Source organism: Oryzias latipes, chromosome 10 (assembly GCF_002234675.1).
Source record: "Oryzias latipes chromosome 10, ASM223467v1".
NCBI classification, from domain to species: Eukaryota; Metazoa; Chordata; class Actinopteri; order Beloniformes; family Adrianichthyidae; genus Oryzias; species Oryzias latipes.
This window is the reverse complement of record NC_019868.2, coordinates 13,808,653-13,828,483: the sequence shown is the minus strand read 5'-3', so window position 1 is coordinate 13,828,483 and position 19,831 is coordinate 13,808,653. Positions and strand designations below refer to the sequence as shown.

Sequence of the window (19,831 nt, the reverse complement as noted above, 5' to 3'; positions counted from 1 at the left end):
ACAGAAGGGTGGGAGAGGGGATGCGGGACGCTCAGAACTTGTGCGTGTCGGCACCGCGCACCAACCTCTCCACGTCCGGGAGCGCAAAGGAAAATGTTGCGCCTTACCAACCACTGCAGCAGGTCCATGGCTAGAATCCGCTGTCAGTCAACGTCTTTTACCCACAGAAGACAACGCAAGGCGACAGGAACCGATGCTCAGAGTCATTTCACCGGGAGGGCTTTCGCTGTTCTCCTGCTGGTCCTTCTCGCTGCGCACGGTAAGAAAGAAGACGGCGCACAGCGCATAAGGACAACCTGAAGACTCTAATCGAGACGCTCAGATACCGTTTCAAAGATATTACTAAATCTATTTCAACTGTGAGAGTTTATTCAGATAAAGCATTATTTTAAAAGTGCACGTCTTTGTGCGCTTTTGAAAAAAAAACCCCGTTGCGCTGATGATTCTCAGAACTGTGTCCGAATGAACCCAGTCGTTTGCAAACGATCCGATTTAAAGAAAAAACTAACTTCATTCTGTTTCTTGAGAAGAATCCCATTGTGTTTGTGACTTGTTGGTGCATTTTGCCTAGTCAGTCCATTAAACGCAGAAGAAGATTCTTAATTCTTCAGTCAGAGGTCTTGGGCTCACAGCACGCAGCGAAAAACCGTGGCTGTCCCGCAGTTTTGTGCTGGACTTAAAAATGTGCGGTTTTCCATTTTAGTTTTTAAAAATGTGCGCATGAAATCTTTATGCTGCTTCATCCTGTGGAGTTGTTGTCGTTTGATGATCCATGAGGATTGACTGCTCTACAGCAGCCATTAATTGTGACTGATGTATCATTGAGAAAGCAAATATGCGCATGAACCTGCACATACCCAACACCTGATGGGACCCCCCCGCCCCCCTCAACCCACGCACACAACAAACACACACCCCGTACGTACTTGACGACTTCGAGGCTTCAATCTGTCATGCAGAGGCCACGTTTAGAACCAGCCAACTTGCATAGAACCCCCTGGTTTTACCTACTTACCTATTGTGAATCATAATTGAGGTAGATGCTTCATATGGTATGAGTACAGAAAAAAACCTAAACCCAATAGTGCTTACATTAGAGTTTTGTCTTTGCCTCTGTAAGAAAACTGTTCTATTCAAATTTGTCTGTAAAGAGATTTGTTGTTTTGCTTCTTGGTTACATAATTCAATTTTTTTTTTCATGTATTCTAAAATTCACATTGGTGGTTGTAATTTCACTTTTCCTTGCACAATTGGATTGTCTTTCATTGTGTTTGTGTGTGTGTGTGTTTGTGTGAATGTGTGTGTGTGGAGGAGTAGCAGGGGTTAAAGGTTAAGTGCCTTTTGTGTCTGAACACTGGCCATTGTTTAAAACTGAACTTTAGTCATTTCACAGAAATTCCCTAAAATCAAATCAAAGTGTGTAATGTAAAAAAAACGAGTTGCTGTTGAGTATTAATGTTATTCTTTGTTCTTTTATACATTTAAACATCACCCTAGATTGTGTTGTTGTGAATTTCAACAGTGATGGTGTCAAAGTTCAATGTTTGCAATAATCCACTTACTTTTTACAGTCAGTTTGCCTGTTGCAACACAACGTCACCAATTTTGCTTAAAGAAATCCACATTTATAAACAACATAATACAAAACAATCTAGTGAAAGTGCCAGACTTGATGTTGAAAAACTACTGAATAACACAGCTGAAGCTCTGTTACTAGCAAACCCTATTGGTCCAACATTTAGTTTTTCTATACCGCCCCATCTTTCTTCATTTGCCCAACTGATGCTCGCATTGCTATTCAGGTTCTTAGCCAGTTGTTCCTAAATAAAAAAGACTAAAAACTACTGCCGAACACATGACACGATAAACAGTAAACAGTGACCTCCTAGTACAGACAGTGAGGTTGAAGATTCCTGATTAGAAAAACAACTTTATGGTGGCATATTTGTGACAATGCTGGGTGCATCACATGACACTGACATTATGAGGACTTTACTAGAGTTCTGTTGAAAATTGAATTGTCTGTCAGACCAGAACTAACTTTTGCTTATTGTTGCTAAAACTCGAAAAAAGCAAAGAACTGATTTATAACTCATCAAAAGGTACAAATAAGCAACAGCCAGTTGTTTCTATCAAACCTTTTCAAGGGATAAAGACCTCTTTTGCCCATTTACTTTTATATTTTTTGTCATTGGGAATAGTTTTTTTTTGTGTGAAGGTAAAACAGCTTTTCTTAATGTTTTCATCTGATATCAGACTGTTGAGTTTGTTGTGATTCCACTGCTTTATACACATATAGGCACACACACACACAATTACAAAAACAAAAAGCAGTGAGTAATTTTTGCTTAAATCCTCATGGCTTGTTTTGAATTGACATGTTTGTCTTTGTGTTTATTTTTTTCTTGGCAAAAGGCAAATGATGGAATAACAAATTTATGTCACTACAGAATAAAAAGCAAAATCAATTAATCTGTAGACTCAAGTTATGAAGCAGCCATTGGTAACTGATTTTTAAATTTTTTTCCTATCTTTTTGCAGGATGACTTGCGTTTTTGTCAATAATTATAAACATTTTCTTTTTTGCATTAATTTCAATGTTTTTTCTTCTTCTCCTGTCTATTTATCCCCCTTTTTTCCCTCACACTGATTATTTTGACTAGGCTTTTGCAAAAGTAAACAAAGGGCACTCAAATATCAATGGGTGATTAGAGAAGAGCCAGAAAGTTTAAATTCTTCCAAACAGCATGACATGTCCTCAGATTTTCTGTACGTTGCTATTTCTGAAGCCATACCTTTTTTGGTGTATTCTTTTTTCTTCTTCTTAAAATGTCACAGAGCCACAGGGAAAACTCTCTAAGAGGCTTACTGTTCTGAACATTCACACTTGTGGCAGATTTCAGTTAAAGCACCATTTAGATTTTCTGCTGCTGCTTTAGTCAAACTACATAAGTATGGTAGGTACACACAAGCTAAGAAATGAGACGCTATTGATAGGAATCCTCTCACTGGAAGGCATTTAAAAAGAAATAACTTGACATATAATGTGGTTTTAAGTTAAAATGACAAATTAGACCTGAGAAAATATGCATCTAAAAAGGGAGAATTGGCAATAAGATGTTAACTGTGTTAAAAAGCCTTTGATTTGGAACCAGGGCTTCCATTCCCACTCCAATCATCTTTTGATTTATTTAGTGGTCTTTCAAGTTCGATTATGCCGTTTAAGCATAAGAAATGAGAAATACACTTCTGAGTTGTGGACAGGACTGTTGACTCAGAGCAACCCCGCCCCCTTTCCCCTCCCCATTGTTGGGAGCTCGGAGCAGGGACCCTGTGGCCCAAAGAATATTTTCAAATACATTTATGTCCTCCGTTATCAGAAAATTACACAAAAACATGTTAAAAACACATCTTTCATTTAATAAAAAATGAAACTGTATAAAATAGCAAAATATTTTCTGAGAAAAAAGGAATTAAAGAAAAAAAAAAGTTCTTTTCCCCTATTTTTCGTCTTTAAAAAAATTGTTGCAGAAACATGTTGACAGTCAACTTCCAATATGAATCCTGAAAGTCATCCTTTGGGTTTACCATTAAGCATCTTTTCTCTATTGTTCTTCAGAAATTATGTGAAAGACATCGTCTCAACAGATTCCCGTAATCTGATGCAGACATGTTGAAGGAATGCAACGTGTTTCCTTACTTACAAAAAAGGCAAGATTCCCCTTGGATCGTGCTGTGATACTGTTGTCATTTCCCTCAGCTGAAGAGATTAGCTAGAGCTACACAGCAGCTTTATCCTTCAACTAAGAGACTTTCACCGCAAAAGCGGGGCCTTGAAAGCGTGATTCTTGCAGTGGTCCCGAAACGGGACTGATTTGCACAAATGCAGAGAAATTCACTTGTAAGATGCTGAGCTACAGATGTTAATGAAGCTCCTTCAGGAAAAGAGAATAAAAAGTTATAAAATTCTACTTTCACCTTGCTGATTTTTTTCTCTGTCATTCTCTTCTTCTGTCAATCGCTCATTTACTCTGTGGGCTTTTGTATAATTTTGAACAGTGACTGTGCATGCAGATAAGTGCCTGAAAAAACAAACACTAATACATCAGCACACACACACACTCCCAGTGGGGGTCTTATTAGTGGCTACAGAAGGTATTATCTACTGCTTTCCTGGATCTGGTGATTTGTCCCCAAAACAGAGGAAAAGCAGATCCCACAGTGCCTGGGATTGGAATATTTTAGTCAAAAATAGAATCTGGCAAAAATAGCTTGAAGGTAAAGAATAACAGCAACTGAATGGTATTTTCTTCTTCTTTGTAGATGTGTGACATTTAAAATGAAGCCACAGCCTCTGAGATGGTGAAGAGTGCATGCAAACATGGTGAAGAAAAGGATGGGTCCCTCCAGGTTTTAAAATGAGTGATCAGAGGGAGAGAAATGGGATGATGCATTTCCCCTGCTGTATCCTTGCCTGCACCACCTCCAGGAGAAAATAGCAGAGGGAGGTTTTTCCAGCCACAACTACATTACACCCATCTGATCCTCATTACGCTACAAGGCTTGACCCCTTATCTCTATTTCCTGTGCTTTTCAAAGGCTGTAGCTTTAAAATGCTCCACACAAGACTACAGCCGGTCCAGGGTGCTGCCGATTTAAAGACAATGGAATGAAAATTGAAGGGTTTAGGTGAAATATCTAACAGCAACTGACTGTACAAATGGTTAAGATTTAGCCTCAGTGGTTCTTATCTGCGCACTTGTACATCTTCATCAACCATTTTCCTTCTCTGACTTAAACACTCATCTGAGCTTCTCTTGGAACTAAAGAGCTGCTCTTTGGTTTATTTCAGAAGCAGCATAGCTGCATTTAAGTCCGTCAGGCAGTCAGGATGCACCCATGCATACTGACTGCCTGACTTAAGTACTGTGAAGCAGCTTTAGGATCTTCTTAAAGCGATTGTCATGTGATTATTTCAACCAATCTCCAGAGCACACATGCTGTGTAACCACCAAAGATGGAGCCCATATTTCACCCCCTGTGGACTGGCTTAAACCATCAAACTTCAAACACTTATTTGCGAGCAACCAGCCCTGCTGCCTAAGCTACTCTGGTGTACTGGTAGAAAAAAAGACAGATTTTAGAATGTGAAAATGGAATGTGAAGGATGCTGAAAGCTTTAAAATATATACGATGCATTAGATTGAAGTGTCTTGTTTTTTTTCTCTTTACATGTCCACTTTAACCTCTTCTTCTTTGACGCTGAGTTAGCTGACTTCAGATCTTTTTTGTTAATTTTTGAATTTTAGATTATGCTTACAACGTTTTCTCAATTTCTCTTTGTAGTTGGGAAAAACATATTTTTTGACTCTCATTATGAGGTACGTTGAGTCAAATGAGCTTTACCTACAGTTGAATTACGTAAAATTAGCACTCAAATAACATATAAACACGGAATCTCAACATTTATACAAGATCAAAATAATTTTTGGCTTTCTTTCTCTCTGAAACGTGTTTTTACCTGAGAAGTGGAATTTATTTACTGTTCTTGGACACATTAGTTTCTGAGTATCAGAAACAAACAGAAAAGGAAATAAAATCTTCTGGAGAGTACATCATCGGTGTTTATGACCTAACAATATTCTTTTTCATCCTCGTTTTCTTTGGAGATTATTTGTAAAGAAAGCAAATTTGCTCAAAAGTTGATCCTGTTGAAACTTTTTGTGTGGTGACTGTATTCAGTTTTTTTTGGAAGAAAAGTACATTGGTTTTTTAAATGTGATTATCTTATCATCACGCCTCAGAGAGTCTTTCAGCCTTTCATCTTCTCCTTCAATAATGAAACCAAATGTGCGCTGAAAAGCAAACAGCACAAACAAGGCTGAACTGATGCTTTGACTGATTTGTTCTTGATCAGATAAAATTAGATGTCGTTCTGATCCATGGAACATTATACTTCTTGCTAAGATTCTAATAACTGTTATTCATCTTTGGAAAGTCCACTAAACGAACGCACTATTTTTAGAAAACAAACCTTTTGAAGTTCAGAGCCTGACAAAATAATCAGTTTCTCATTTTAATATGACAAAAACTGTAAGCGTTTTAAATTTTTTGTAAAATTGGGTTCTCTAGTTTTAAAAATGGAGGCTAAGATTAAAGAGATAAGGGAACCTCAGAGAGAGTTAAATTTAACAACAGTCATATGTAAAAAAGAAACATTTTTTGACATGCATTTAACACCGAAGACAACTCTCATTACAGAATATTTGAGCTGGTGTAGGAATCAAATCGTGGTCAAGACATATTACCAAAAAATGATAATACTGCATGAGAAAAACTTCCAGATCTTGGGAGAATTTGCAGATATTTTGGAGCTCTGCACACTGATTCAGTCACTGCTGTTGACAGACTTGACAGGCAGGCCAGGCACAGCAGCCCTGCAGGAAAGGAAAAATACACGGCCGATGTAGTAGAGATAAAACCCTTTCCCTTTAGCTTTTTCCTTCAGCTTTATTTTGAAGGTCAATGTGATGCAAGAGACTACAGTTTTATTTCCAGCTATACTGCACCAAAAACAAGTTAATATTGAGCTGTTTTATGTTTTTATTAGTCACAAAGTGATAATTGTTATGAAAAAGTCATAAAGACATGTTTTATTCAATTTTCTCTGGCATTATTAGGGGCACCCGTTTTCTTTTTTTCTTTTATTTTTAAACAATTTTTCTTCTGCTTAAACAGCCTGGTATTTTATCCTGTCCCAGCACTATGATGTGAAACACCCTGCAGCCATCTAAATTTTAGATTTTTCCCATTTATTACATAAGAAACACTCACATTTTTACTACATTGAACTTCAAGGAGCAGAACAAGCAAAAAACATGGATGGATCAGTGGTAGACCTCTTGTTCATCCTTTTTTTTATCACATCTTTGTTTGGTCCACGCTATCATTTCTTTAGAATTTGTTTATCACTCTAAATATAGTTTTACATTTTCACATTATTTTTTGTAATCTAAGGAAACCTCTGGTATCTACCTAAAGACATAGATTATTTTGGGAGAACTGGCCAATTTTGAGTGTTATAATAAATTATTATAACACATATTGATAGAGTTTTAATAAGAACTTTTAGTAAAGATTAAATTAAGGGAATCTCACTCAGTCTGCTTTCATGAATTGAATTGCAGGCTGTGACACAAAGTGAGTTCTGAGTCGTTTACGGACTTATTCCATCTTGGCACTTTGACTGGATTTCAACTACCATCTACTTTTACAGGATGGTACCAGCAAGTGCTGCTATCAGTGCTGTGGATCCTCCTGAGTCTCATTCAATGTGTCAAAGTCAGGCCACCACGAGAGCAGAGACATGTTGCCAATCTTTTTTCTGTTTGCTCTTGCTGTGATTTCTCTCCTCTTATCTCCTCTACCCTTTTTTTCTCCTTTTCTTGATGCACTTGTGCAGTCAGTGGGGTATTTTTGGAGGGTAATTAGTTCCTTCTGAGTGTCCACCACTGGCTTCCAGGCTTATCTTTTTAAGCGCATGCCTGATCAAAGAGTGTCCCATAGGTTATGGGCCTTTCTGCAGCTGTAGGCTCCTGTAACCCATGGAGAAGAGGACATTTATAGTTTGCTTTGTTAATTCACATCTTTTTAATGTTTTAAGCAGGAAAAGCACATCTGCTCTGCTCTCCAGCAGCTCCGCAGAGTCTCGGTTATGTTCTTTATTCTGTGCTTGGTTTGATGTCTTGCTTTTGTTTGTGAACTGGCCTTTTAAAAAATGAAGCACATTAAACAGAATTCTATTCGTTCTAATTTTAGAGTTGTCTACAACCTTACTTCACTATACATTTCAGATCCTCTCTATAGTTTCGCTTCCTCTTTCATTCTTATATCATGCTATCCAATTGACTGCGCTTCTGACTCAATAATATCACTTCAGTCAATTTAAATAAATAAATTCACTACTCTATATTCTATACAATCACTGTAATGGTGCAGCTCCTGCATATTTTTATTGATGTTAAAATTTGTATTTTACACAAATTTCATCCTTAAAAAAATTGTGATTTTGCAATTCAACAGTTGATCAGGATTGTCATTTATATATCAGAGAAGATAAGGCATCGTGATTCTGAATTACTATTAAATGCAACAAGACAAGCTGATCTCATCTTGGTAGATTTCCAATATACTATCTTCCAAATTCACACGACAAAGTAATTTCGGGTTTTTTGTTTCTTTTGCTCATTAAATAAACAACTGTACATGTGTATTTTTACATTCGGCGCCCCATAGTTTCAGCACAGTTTCAGAGGTATTTTTTGTGCATATGCCTGTTAGCTGCAAACAGACATCTAAATACAGGAGAAAATGACTTGAATGCACCCTGATGATGATGAAGATGACACTGCTCATGTAAGGCTTTACAGTGACCACAAATGTGTGTGAAAATGTGTCTAAAGTTACAAAAAACACATTTAACCTCATATCTCAAATGGCTAATTAAGTTTTTTACTAACAGTACAAAGTAAAAAGAATTAGGGAAGTGACTATTAAGGGAAGAGGAGAAAAAGGCTTGTGTGTGTTGGTGTGTCTGTGGATATGCGAGTGTGTGAAGAACAAAAGGTCCAGTTAATAGGTTGATTATAATTGCCCTCACTTTTCCCTACCCAATTAAGGCTTAAGCAGAGTTGCGGCAGTGCAGCAAATTGGCGGGCAGTGTTTAAGGCAGGTACCAGGAGCTGTATTTGCACTCAAGTCTCCGGAGACAAGCCCCTTCGTTAAGGTTTCATACCCAGCTCGCCTCAGCCAGTAAATGTAAAAAGCTACTCGAGACTTTGCACCCTCTGAGAAGAACTACACTAAACTACTTTGCTTCTATATCATCTTGGTGTGTCTTCTTTTAACATTTTTTGCAAAAAGTATATAGGATAATTTTGTCAATTAGGAATCCTTACCTTAAGAAATGTGTAACTACACGTATTTTATTGTATAAGTAAAAATATCACAGTTTTTAGAATGGGGAGCCGGTTTAGCTTGTGCTGGTTTGCGGCGCCTTCCGTCCGTGAAACCAGGGTTCGATTCCGGGCTGCTCCCTGTTCCCTTCTCTTCTTCTGTGCCGGTCCCAAGCGCGGTTGCTTTGAGAGGGTTGCGTCAGGAAGGGCATCCGGCGTAAAACATTGCCAAGTTTACCATGCGACTCGTTCGCTGTGGCGCCCCCTGATGGGAAAAACGTTAAGAGAAACATCACAGTTTTTAGAATGGTGGCCTTTTGCATTCATTATAATTGTTTGGATTCCCATGTTTCTTTTTTTTACCAATATGGTTGTTTGGCTCAACTTCCATCTTAGGACTTTGCTGTGTGGGGTTTGTATGTTCTCTCTATGCATGTGCGGGTTTTCTCAGGCACTACCACAGTCCAAGTACATGCTTCACGGGTTGATTGATGACTCTAAATTCTCCCTTTGGAGTAATTATGTGTTTGGCCCTGCGATTGACTGGCTAACAGTCCGGGGTGTACCCCGCCTTCACCCTAAAGTAGCTGGGAGATGAGAATGGGAGATGGATGCATGGCTAGTTTTCTCTCTTGCATTGTTAGCAGCAGTGCATAGCTCTAAAGTAGATGTAAACTTCCAACATGAAAGTAGAGATAGACAGTTCACTGAGATGTCTGGAAGTTAACTCACAAAGGAAATAAACAAGTGAATTTCCAATGTGATGCTGTATTACACTGTAACAATAGATATGTTATATGTGCCTCACTACGGATTCTTTAAATATTGGGTTTACAATACTTTATTAAGGTATTGCTCTCTCTCTCTCTCTCGAGGCTAGTTTTTATCAGCGGAGAATGCGACAAAGGTCTTTCATGTATTTGGTAAACATTTGACAAATGAAAAAAATAATTCACCTGAAACCTCTGGGAAGACAGATGCCAAAAAGGCAAAAAAAACCAACAAAAAAAAAGAAGTTTTCATGGTTTAGCTCTATTCTGTCCGTCCTTGCTGACTGTCCTGGCCCTCCTGTTATAATTTTTCGCATCTCACTATTTTAAGTTAAGTTTACTTCAGGTCTGTTTTTTTTTTTAACAGATTTTTAACAATACATTGAAATTGGCTTTAAAGTTAATATTCTTTCTATTTTGAAATGTTTAGAATATGGATTCTGCTGATGCTGCCAATGAATATGACAACTATGCTCCAGTCAAAAATAAAGTCAATAAATCATCCTGGTTTATCCCTCAAAATTGCACTTAAGCGACTTTTGTTGACAAATAATAAATACTTGATGACACATATCTCAAATATAAATAACAGTCCCTGAGTTTTAGTAGATTTTGTGATATATAGCAATTAAGAGCCTGCTTGCAAGAAAATGCCAAAGTAAGGTCACGAACCAGTTTTTTCCATGCTTTTTGGTTTGTAAAGAATTAACTTAGTCAGACAGAAACTTCACTTAACATCTATATTTTATCAAGTTATCAAGTAAATACGTCCTTTCCAGTGAAAGTGGCCATTTGTGAGTCTGGACCGTGTCCCACTTACCTTTTTGGTGCCGTACGTTTCTCAAAAATGCAGCTCCCTGAGTGCTGGTTTGATGGAGTCTTGCCGTATTGAATACTATCTTCATCACTTTGTGACTTAAAAGCTGTGATGAAGGAGGTCGCCGAAGATTTTCCAAGATTTTTTTCTTGTTTGCCTCAGTGATTATCTGATTAATTCCTAGTCCAAGGGCAAAATGTGACTAACCCCTGGTCTTCCGTGTTATAGTTAACCAGAGACAGGCGTATGTAACTCAGGAAACATGGGGTAAAAACAAGTTAAATTACAATTAGTGTACATCAGCAGTAATAGAGGATGTGCTCAGTGAAGCCAGCAGACAAAAGACCAGTCCGTTGTGTTCCTTAGGGTGACCTGGTGGATGAAGTGTGTGCTGTACCAAGTGGGTCAACATTTTCTGCTTGAACAGACAGTGATGTGTTCCCTCCTAAACTACACATAGCAGTTTTCTGCCCTCTAGTTAAATCTTGCACGCACATCGATGCAGGCACTTTGATATTTTTTCTTTTCTTTTGCATGTTTTTTGTCTTTGGTTGAAAAAAAAAACTGTGTTTGCTTTTATAAAGTGAGCATTGAAATGGACAAGAAGACATGATAATTCTGCATGTACAATAATGAAAAAAGGACTATCACATGAGATAATTAGGTAATTATGTCATATTGTAGATAAAATCAGTTACATGAATTTAGTTATATTAATGTCTGTATGTAATGAGTTTAATATCATATGTGGATGAAGAGTCTTTTGTGGTTGTAACTGATTATGTCAAAGTTAATTATTGTATATATTTCTAACAGTGTGAGGTTTATAATATAATTTCATTACATCCAAATTTAAAAGAAAATATAGAATGAATTCCTACTTTGTAATATACAAAAATATAGCTAATGATGTAAATAGGTGTATTGCTGATAAATTAAATGAATTATGCACACACAATAGTTACGTATTCAATGTAAAGAGACCCGATTAAACCCTCTTAAATTCAATTCTATTTTAACTTAACTAAAAATTCAATTTTTAGGTTTTTCTAATATTTTATTTTTTTTCTGTGTAAGTTTGAAATAAAAAAAATGAAAACAAAAAAACTTGATGAAGTGAAGATGAACTGAAGTTACAACTTGGCCATAATGTCTTATACTTTTATAAATTCTTTTTTTTTTATAGGAATAGTTCTTGTCTAAAAATGTCTAAAATTCCATTTGACAGGCAGATTCTGATATTTAGCTTGAAAATAATCAATAACATGTGACCCGAGTTATTACATGTTACTGATTGAAAATGTGGTATTTAGACTGACAAAACAGGTAATCCAAGCCTCTAAAAAACTAAAAAAACAACTTTTTTTTGTACAAAAAATGATCATTTTCAGAATATAGCCTAAGTTTTGATATCATAGCTAAAATATCTAGAATGAAGTTTATAATGCCTAGGTGGTTGCCTAATCAGATGCATGTTAATTCTGCAATTGGCTCGAAACATTAAACTGAACTATAAAAGAAGAATTATTATCAAGCACAGTAATTTTAACTATATTTACAGTTAGTGTGTGGAAAAATACTTCCTTCAGAAATCCAAAAAAAAGAAAAAGCTTCAGATTTTAAGACAGCACAAAAAAGATGAGTGTGGAGAAAGCCAAACTCAAAAGACTTTTGAGGCAAAAGTTGTTTTTTTTCTTCTGAGTTTAAGTTACGATTTTCTTTCTTTCTTTGTGGAAGACAGTAATATATCCTCCTTACCTTTTTCGCTGACACCAGTGTTAAGTACCATCTTGTGACTGACCTTTCAGAAATATTGAAGTCATACTCAATTTACAAATCATTATAGTGGCTTCCCAAACCATAGTAAAACCCTCCTAAGAAAAATTGATGGTCCAATTTCTGTGAAATTCCTGATCCATTCATCATCATCATCTTTGTTTTTTCTTAGAGTGCTTCTCATCCAAGTCAGAAGACAGACTTTTCCGAAGGTTATTCCGGAGGTACAACCAGTTCATCCGACCAGTGGAAAATGTCTCTGATCCAGTTACTGTGGAGTTTGAAGTGTCCATATCCCAACTTGTCAAAGTGGTACGAACACATACTGATATTATTCAAGGCTGCCCTCTAAAAAAACATTTGATGAACTGCAGATCTTTGTTTTCATTCTATAGTACTGGACTTATTTTCCTGTGGTTTGAACTAAGAATTTAAACAAAGAAATGGGGTTAATATATCCATATCTGTCTGAGTAAAGAGTGTAAAGTGTAACTTTTTCCGGGTAATTCTTGGAACATTACCCTTGTGACAAAGGAGGGGACACTGTGTATCTATCTGACTGCATTTTTCTGCATTTTTGGTTGACTTGTTCTTTCAGGATGAGGTCAATCAAATAATGGAAACCAACTTATGGCTGAGACACGTAAGTACTTAAAACCCATTTAGAGATGAGTCATATAATTTGCACCGTTGTGTTTACATCTTTTCTTTGTCTTTCCATTCAGGTGTGGAACGACTACAAACTGAAATGGACTCCAGCAGAGTATGATGGGATTGAGTTCATACGAGTTCCATCTAATAGGATTTGGAGGCCTGATATTGTCTTATACAACAAGTAAGTTCCAATAAGTCATACTACAAAATGTTAATTCTCTCATCTTTTACACTGCTATTTCAGATAAACAACTCCAATTTCAATGGATCAAATAATTGTGATTTGATAGTGTTATTGTAGTGTGAAACATGGAGTGTACTTGTGGGTCAATTGCTGAACTATTTCTATCATTCCCCTGTTTTACATGGTTTTTTTTTACACTTGGGTGGTTTGTTTTTGACCTTTCCTTCTAAATGCTCCTTTTGCAGTGCTGTGGGGGATTTTTTAGTGGCAGACAAGACAAAAGCTCTGTTGAAGTTTGATGGCACAATCACTTGGGTTCCTCCCGCCATATTCAAGTCCTCCTGCCCGATGGACATCACCTACTTCCCCTTTGACTACCAGAACTGCTCCATGAAGTTTGGTTCTTGGACCTACGACAAGGCTAAGATTGACTTGGTTCTCATTGGCTCAAAGGTCAGAGGAATTGTCAGCTCTGCTTTGAAAAATTATTTGTTTCAACAAACAAATCCACAAATTTAACCAATGCATTAAAAAAAAAACTAATAGCATTTTAATAGATAAATGTTACCAATTAAAAAGAAAGACTTTGGCATTTTAAGTATTAAAAAATTGGTCGGATTTAATTCTAACTTTAAAAAAAGTTTGTGTTTACTTCTGCAAGCCTTTTTATCTAAACTCCTCTTATATGTTTATTCTTGAATTCCAGCAGACAGACTGCAGTACCTGAGGAAAGGACTGAACCTAAAATGAATTTAAATTTTGACAGAAGCCACATTAAGTCACTTGAAGCAAATGAGTTGGGCAGGAAGTCTTAAACAGGAATTACAAAATAAAACCTTCAATCCAAATTTCCCACCAAATATCAATAAATGTTGACATCCTTTAACTACTGATGTGGAAAGCTATGTTGATGTTTTCTAGATTTAAAGTGGTTTTCCAAAGCTAAATCATGAGAGAGACCATTTGTGAATACAAGGGAGATTGTGCATATTTAATTTAAAACAATTGATTATTTGTTTGATTTTGCTTTGCATTAGATTATCATGTTTTACCTTTTTGGGGAAACGTGTAAAACAGCTGCAAATTCTCAATTATTGTTAAGAAATTAGCCTGAAATATTCTTATTTTTCCAAAAAACATATTTATTTTAAAATTTGCTTAATACTTCACCAGGTGAACCTAAAGGACTTCTGGGAAAGTGGGGAGTGGGAGATTATTGACGCTCCGGGATACAAGCATGACATCAAGTATAACTGCTGTGAGGAGATCTACACTGACATAACGTACTCTTTCTACATCCGTCGCCTGCCTCTCTTCTACACTATCAACCTCATCATTCCGTGCCTCCTCATCTCCTTCCTCACCGTGCTGGTTTTTTACCTCCCATCAGACTGTGGGGAGAAGGTCACCCTGTGCATCTCGGTTCTGCTCTCCTTGACTGTGTTCCTGCTGGTCATCACCGAGACGATCCCATCTACTTCACTCGTCATCCCTCTGATCGGAGAGTACCTTCTCTTTACCATGATATTTGTAACTCTCAGCATTGTCATTACTGTCTTTGTGCTAAATGTTCACTACCGCACCCCAATGACTCACACAATGCCAGACTGGGTAAGGTCTGTGTTCCTTGGGCTGCTGCCCAGAGTGATGCTGATGAGGCGACCCATTGACCAGAGCTGCTCTTCACCTGCAAGATGTACTGGAGGGACGACCAGAGCAGGAATAACTGGAGGTAGCAAGAAAAGAAAGAACAGTGTTGGAGGAGGGAGCAGCTCGGGAAGTGTAAGCATTGGTGGTATCACTGGGGGCGTGGCTTGTGCAGCACTAGATAGTGGATCTGGAGGGGGTGGGGCCTCCTCAGCTGGTGGCTCAATGAACTGTGTGGAGTATGGTGACATCAACCGGGACATGACCAGGAGGTGCCCGTACAGAGGCAAAGAAGTACCAACACCTGTTCCCCCGCCAAGGGTACCCTCTCCGCAAGCACCTCAACCTCCAGGGCCTCCGGAGTCAGAGCTGCCTAAGGTCTCAAGGCCCCTTAAAGCTTCATCACCTGTCAATGCTGTTGTTGCATTTTCTGTGGTGTCACCAGAGGTCAAGCAGGCCATTGAGAGTGTGAAGTACATCGCAGAAAACTTGAGGACACGTAACAAGGCTAAGGAGGTACATGAATGAGTGTTCTTGTATTTTCTAATTTTATTTGCAGCTTTTGTCTAGATTTTAGATGCATGTTTTGTAGAGATCCTAAAATAATGGTGAAACATCAAACTGACCAGGATGAAGTGTAAAGAAAAATATTTCTACACACTTTCTAGGCTCTTAACCATCAAATTTAATGGACCAAAGATTTAAACATTAAATTAACAAACATAATTAAGATCCCACATCCTTGTCGGTGGAATTAGAAAAAAATGTTTACCTAGAAGCCTTCTTGGGACTTGAAGCATCAGTCTATTTATGCCAGCACACATCACAGATTATCTATCTTATCAAAATGTCATTTTTTTTATCTTCACCCAATTACAAACCCCAGGTAAAAGCCTAAAAGCCATCTAAAGAAGTCGAGCCTCTTGTAGAAATTTTCAATAAGCCAAATGAAAACTCCACTTCGGTGTGATGCTATGTTCACACCAGGCTTGGAAACACGCATTCAAGCGACCGCTTGAAAAGTCTATGTAAAAGTCTAGATAGTCTATATGCGCATCTTGCGCTTCCAGGTTCAAAACTCTCACGTTCCCCCATCGCTATGCAATTTTTAAATTCCGTTCTCGGGCTCTCTGGCGTACCAACCGGACGTTCATTGGATTTACACTAAAAGTCAAACCAGTTGAACTCCCTGCCGCTCACTACCTGTTCTGCGTGAACACCACGGCATGAATTCTCATGCATGAAGCCGTGTACAGCCCGTGCTTGGTGCTGGTCTAATTGTAACCATGTCTGTGCTGCAACACTGTGCTGCAGAATGGCTAGTTTTACTGGATATCAACCTTGCCAACTGATGATCCAAAAGTGACAAAAGCCACAAAAGTTTAAATTAAAAAATGACTTCCAAGCCCATAAAAAAAAACCCAACACATTTGTGTGTCACAGGTAAACATGTAAACTATTAACCATGCAAATGTAAAAAATAAAGAAGTAAATCCAAGAAGATCCATCAACAAACATCTGATTGTTTTGATGTTTTGTTTTTTTAATTCTAAAAAATGAAAATAAGGGAAAAATCTAATTAGAAACCCGTATTTACAAGCAGCGATGTTGATCTTCTCAGGGATAGTTGTTATGTAAGACGTGAATTTAAGCGCAAACATGAAAAAACTACCAAATTTAAATGTGTCAAAGCTGAACTTGAAACTAGAACATGTAATTTCGGTGACTTGGGGCAATGATAAATCCTGAAAACAGAACAAACTCATTAGATCCAACAAAGCAGCATAAACAATACTTTGATGATTCAATCATTCCTTGTGCAGGCTTTTCAAATGTACAAACAGAAAAAATCTAGATGTGCAGGACTTTCTACCTTGCCTGGTAAGAGAAAACATCTATACAGGGCTACAAAATGATTGCAAAGCTTCTGTTTTTGGTGCAGAAGTAGGGCTTTACGTTCCCCTTCCTCACACTCTGGATTGTCCTGATAGGTTTGTTGTGTCAGCTCCATCTTTTCTTAGCAACACAATCTTCAATGCATGCAGAATAGAATAGCCACTCTGCCTCTTCCAAACACACAATAGCATTATGGTCACTGCAGCAGTGATCTCATTTTCCACACCAGACTGCCTATATACAGGACCAGGCAAATGTTGCTGGATTCTAAAAGTCTTTCAGAAACAGAGGAATGGGTTTTTGTGTGAAACAGCCATGTATACAACTTTCTGTGATCTGCCATTTTGATTTATTTATTTATTGGTAAATGTTTTGACTGGAGAGGCTTTTATTTTGACAGGGCTTTGGCAGAAAGAGAGCAAAGTGAGGAGTAGGATGACCATAGAGTAAGAGGGCAGGTTTCCAAAATACATTAAATGCAATGAGAACATTCATTCTTAACACACAGTGCACCTGCTCAACCATCTGAAGCGCAAACTGCCCTGTCAGCAAGTTTTTCCCAATCACGAAAATTTTTTTACTTTTGCTTTTTTCCCTCTGCTTAGCAGTTTAACTTTCACAGTTTTCTGTTTTTTTGACCGGTTGTGTGACCTCACCCTGACTTCACAGTGTAAAGGGAGCATACTGGCTATTTGCAGAACTCCTCCTTACGTTTTTGCCTCATTTTTTTTTACAGTTTCCTGGACTCGGCAACAAAAAGTGATTGTATTGACTTTGGAAAATGTGTTTGTGATAAAAATCTCAGAGACATGAACTCAATTTATATTTGACTACTGCAGTTTCCTTTTCTTTCATTTCTCATTTAACACTTTAATTAAGGATTACAACTCCGCATCAAAATAGTGATAAAGTTAGCCTTAAACTAAAAAAAAAAAAACAGTTTTAAAATAACAGCTGAACACATGTAAAAGTTGTTTTATTGAAAAATACACAGAAGTGACATTTTTGAGATCGCAATGTTTTTTAAAATGATGAACTCAAGAGAGTACTTAGATTCTAAATAAAGTATATTTAAACATCCTTATGAACAATGAACAAAAATGTATGAACAATAAATATTATAAAATAAATATTGTCTGTATTATACAACTCATTTTGTTGTAATTTACTTGTAACTTGAGAGTTGTATTTGACTCGTGATTAATTTAGTTACTATACATTTTTGTACGATTTGGAGCAATGTACAAAAAGAAAAAGTAAAACATGTTTTTTCTGAGTTTGGATGATTTTTAATCTGTTTTTTAATTTTAGATAGATAAAATCTTTAAAGATAATAATCCTTCAAATGAGATATTTTACATTGATATAGTTTCAGAAATTAGACATTGAACAATTCTCTACTTTGCTTTTTATGTTTTTTTGCCATTTCTGTTTTTTTTTCTTCTCATTGCTGTATAAATGTGTTGTAAAAATACATTGAATTTCCTCTGGAAAGTCATTAGTTAAAAGGTTATTTGACTGAACATTTATACAGAGTGTAAAGGATGGGAATCCCTGATAATGTCATACACAATGATTGGTTTTATGATCAGACAAACATATTATTACCTGAAACAGTTTGTTTGCGTTTGGTAAGTGGTGCAAACTTTTGCTAAAAGCTCTCAGTCAGGTCAGCTATGTGAGAGTTTGTTGCTTCTCTTTAAAAGGTTCAGAGTGAGTTTTGACCTGGAAATGTTTGTAATTTTTTTCACTTGCATGACATTACAACTTGTGTTGCGTTTCCCTATTTTGCCAATGGGAACTGTGTTAATTTTTGAAGTTTTCTCACATAATAATAAACGTCACTGTGGCCAAGGATATTGCAGGGTACACAGGTGTAGAAGATTAAGAGCAGCATACTTGTAAAAGATAGGAGATAAGAGAGGCTTAAATATTTGCATTTATCAATGCTCTAAAATTCTCTTCCTTTTTCTCCTCAGGTGGAAGATGACTGGAAGTACGTAGCCATGGTGATTGACAGGATTTTCCTGTGGGTTTTTGTGACAGTGTGTGTCCTGGGAACTGTGGGACTTTTCTTCCAGCCACTCATCAGCTTCTTTAAATGAACCCCTTGCCGAATCTCTGCTTGTTCACCGTTTTCACTGTGCTTCACTTAGATTACTTTGAGAATTATCCTCTCTTGCAGCTGTGTCATACCAAACAATATCACTCTCCTTCACTTCTAACCTTTTCCCTCCTCAGTCTGTCCCTTCTCTTTTCTTTGTTCTTCATTTCATTCAAAACGTGTCAAAAGATCTCATTCTTTTTCAGTATTTTTAAAAAAATCTAAACTTTTATGTGGCTTCCTTCTGTCTATCACAATTATGGAAAATTGATGTCCCTACATCTGCTTTGCTTTATCCTTTAATGTGTGGTGTGTTCATGTGCCGTTGTTTACTTTTGTCATTCCTTGTTCTTGTATGCTTTTTTTAAATATCTGTTGTTTAAAAATGTCAAATAATTTGCTAAATAATATTAAACACAAAAACATAACAACTTGAAGCAGCACTTTGTCATTATGACCAAGGCAATAAAGACATGACATTGCTGAAAACCATAGCACAATATGTTCTTTTAGTTGTAAATTTCCCTAACAGTTTTTTTTGTATCTCAGTAATTGTGCTTTCTTGTAGTAGAATACGGAAGAAAAACATTGTTTTTGTGATTTATTGTAAATACAATACATGTGTGTTAAGCATGACTTTCCCAAAGGACATAGACTCAGATGGTACAGATGTGCCACAATATAAATATGCACCTCTGGAACATTTAGAACCTCAGTGGAAACTTATAGATGCACTTTGAACAGCACAATTCCAATTAAAGTTTGGAAAAAACTTGTATCAACATAACTGTCTTTGATCATTATTTTACTCTTTTTCTAGTCCGTTTTATTGAAAATGTATTTTCTTGTGTGTGTTGTATCCATTGACTTCAGCTCTTAGGGGCTCCTACCATTACAACTGGACCTGACAGGGTTGGCTAAAAACTGACCAAAAAAGGGGGAGGTGTGTTTCTAAAATGCAGCAAATTATTATTATTTTTTAAAAAAATCTTTTTTAAAGATAACTTTGATTTTCACAAACAGTTTGAC

The 19,831-nt window shown here is 36.9% G+C and overlaps 1 protein-coding gene across 1 annotated transcript; it reads left to right on the top strand.

Moving 5' to 3' along the window:
• LOC101162933 (neuronal acetylcholine receptor subunit alpha-3) lies at nt 1–19,584 on the top strand. The gene is made up of 7 exons (XM_004073258.3): nt 1–259; nt 12,490–12,629; nt 12,916–12,960; nt 13,043–13,152; nt 13,401–13,608; nt 14,329–15,318; nt 18,678–19,584. The coding sequence occupies exons 1-7, from the start codon at nt 94–96 to the stop codon at nt 18,801–18,803; spliced, it is 1,785 nt and encodes a 594-aa protein (XP_004073306.2). The 5' UTR covers nt 1–93; the 3' UTR covers nt 18,804–19,584.
• The last annotated feature ends 247 nt before the right edge of the window (nt 19,585–19,831 follow it).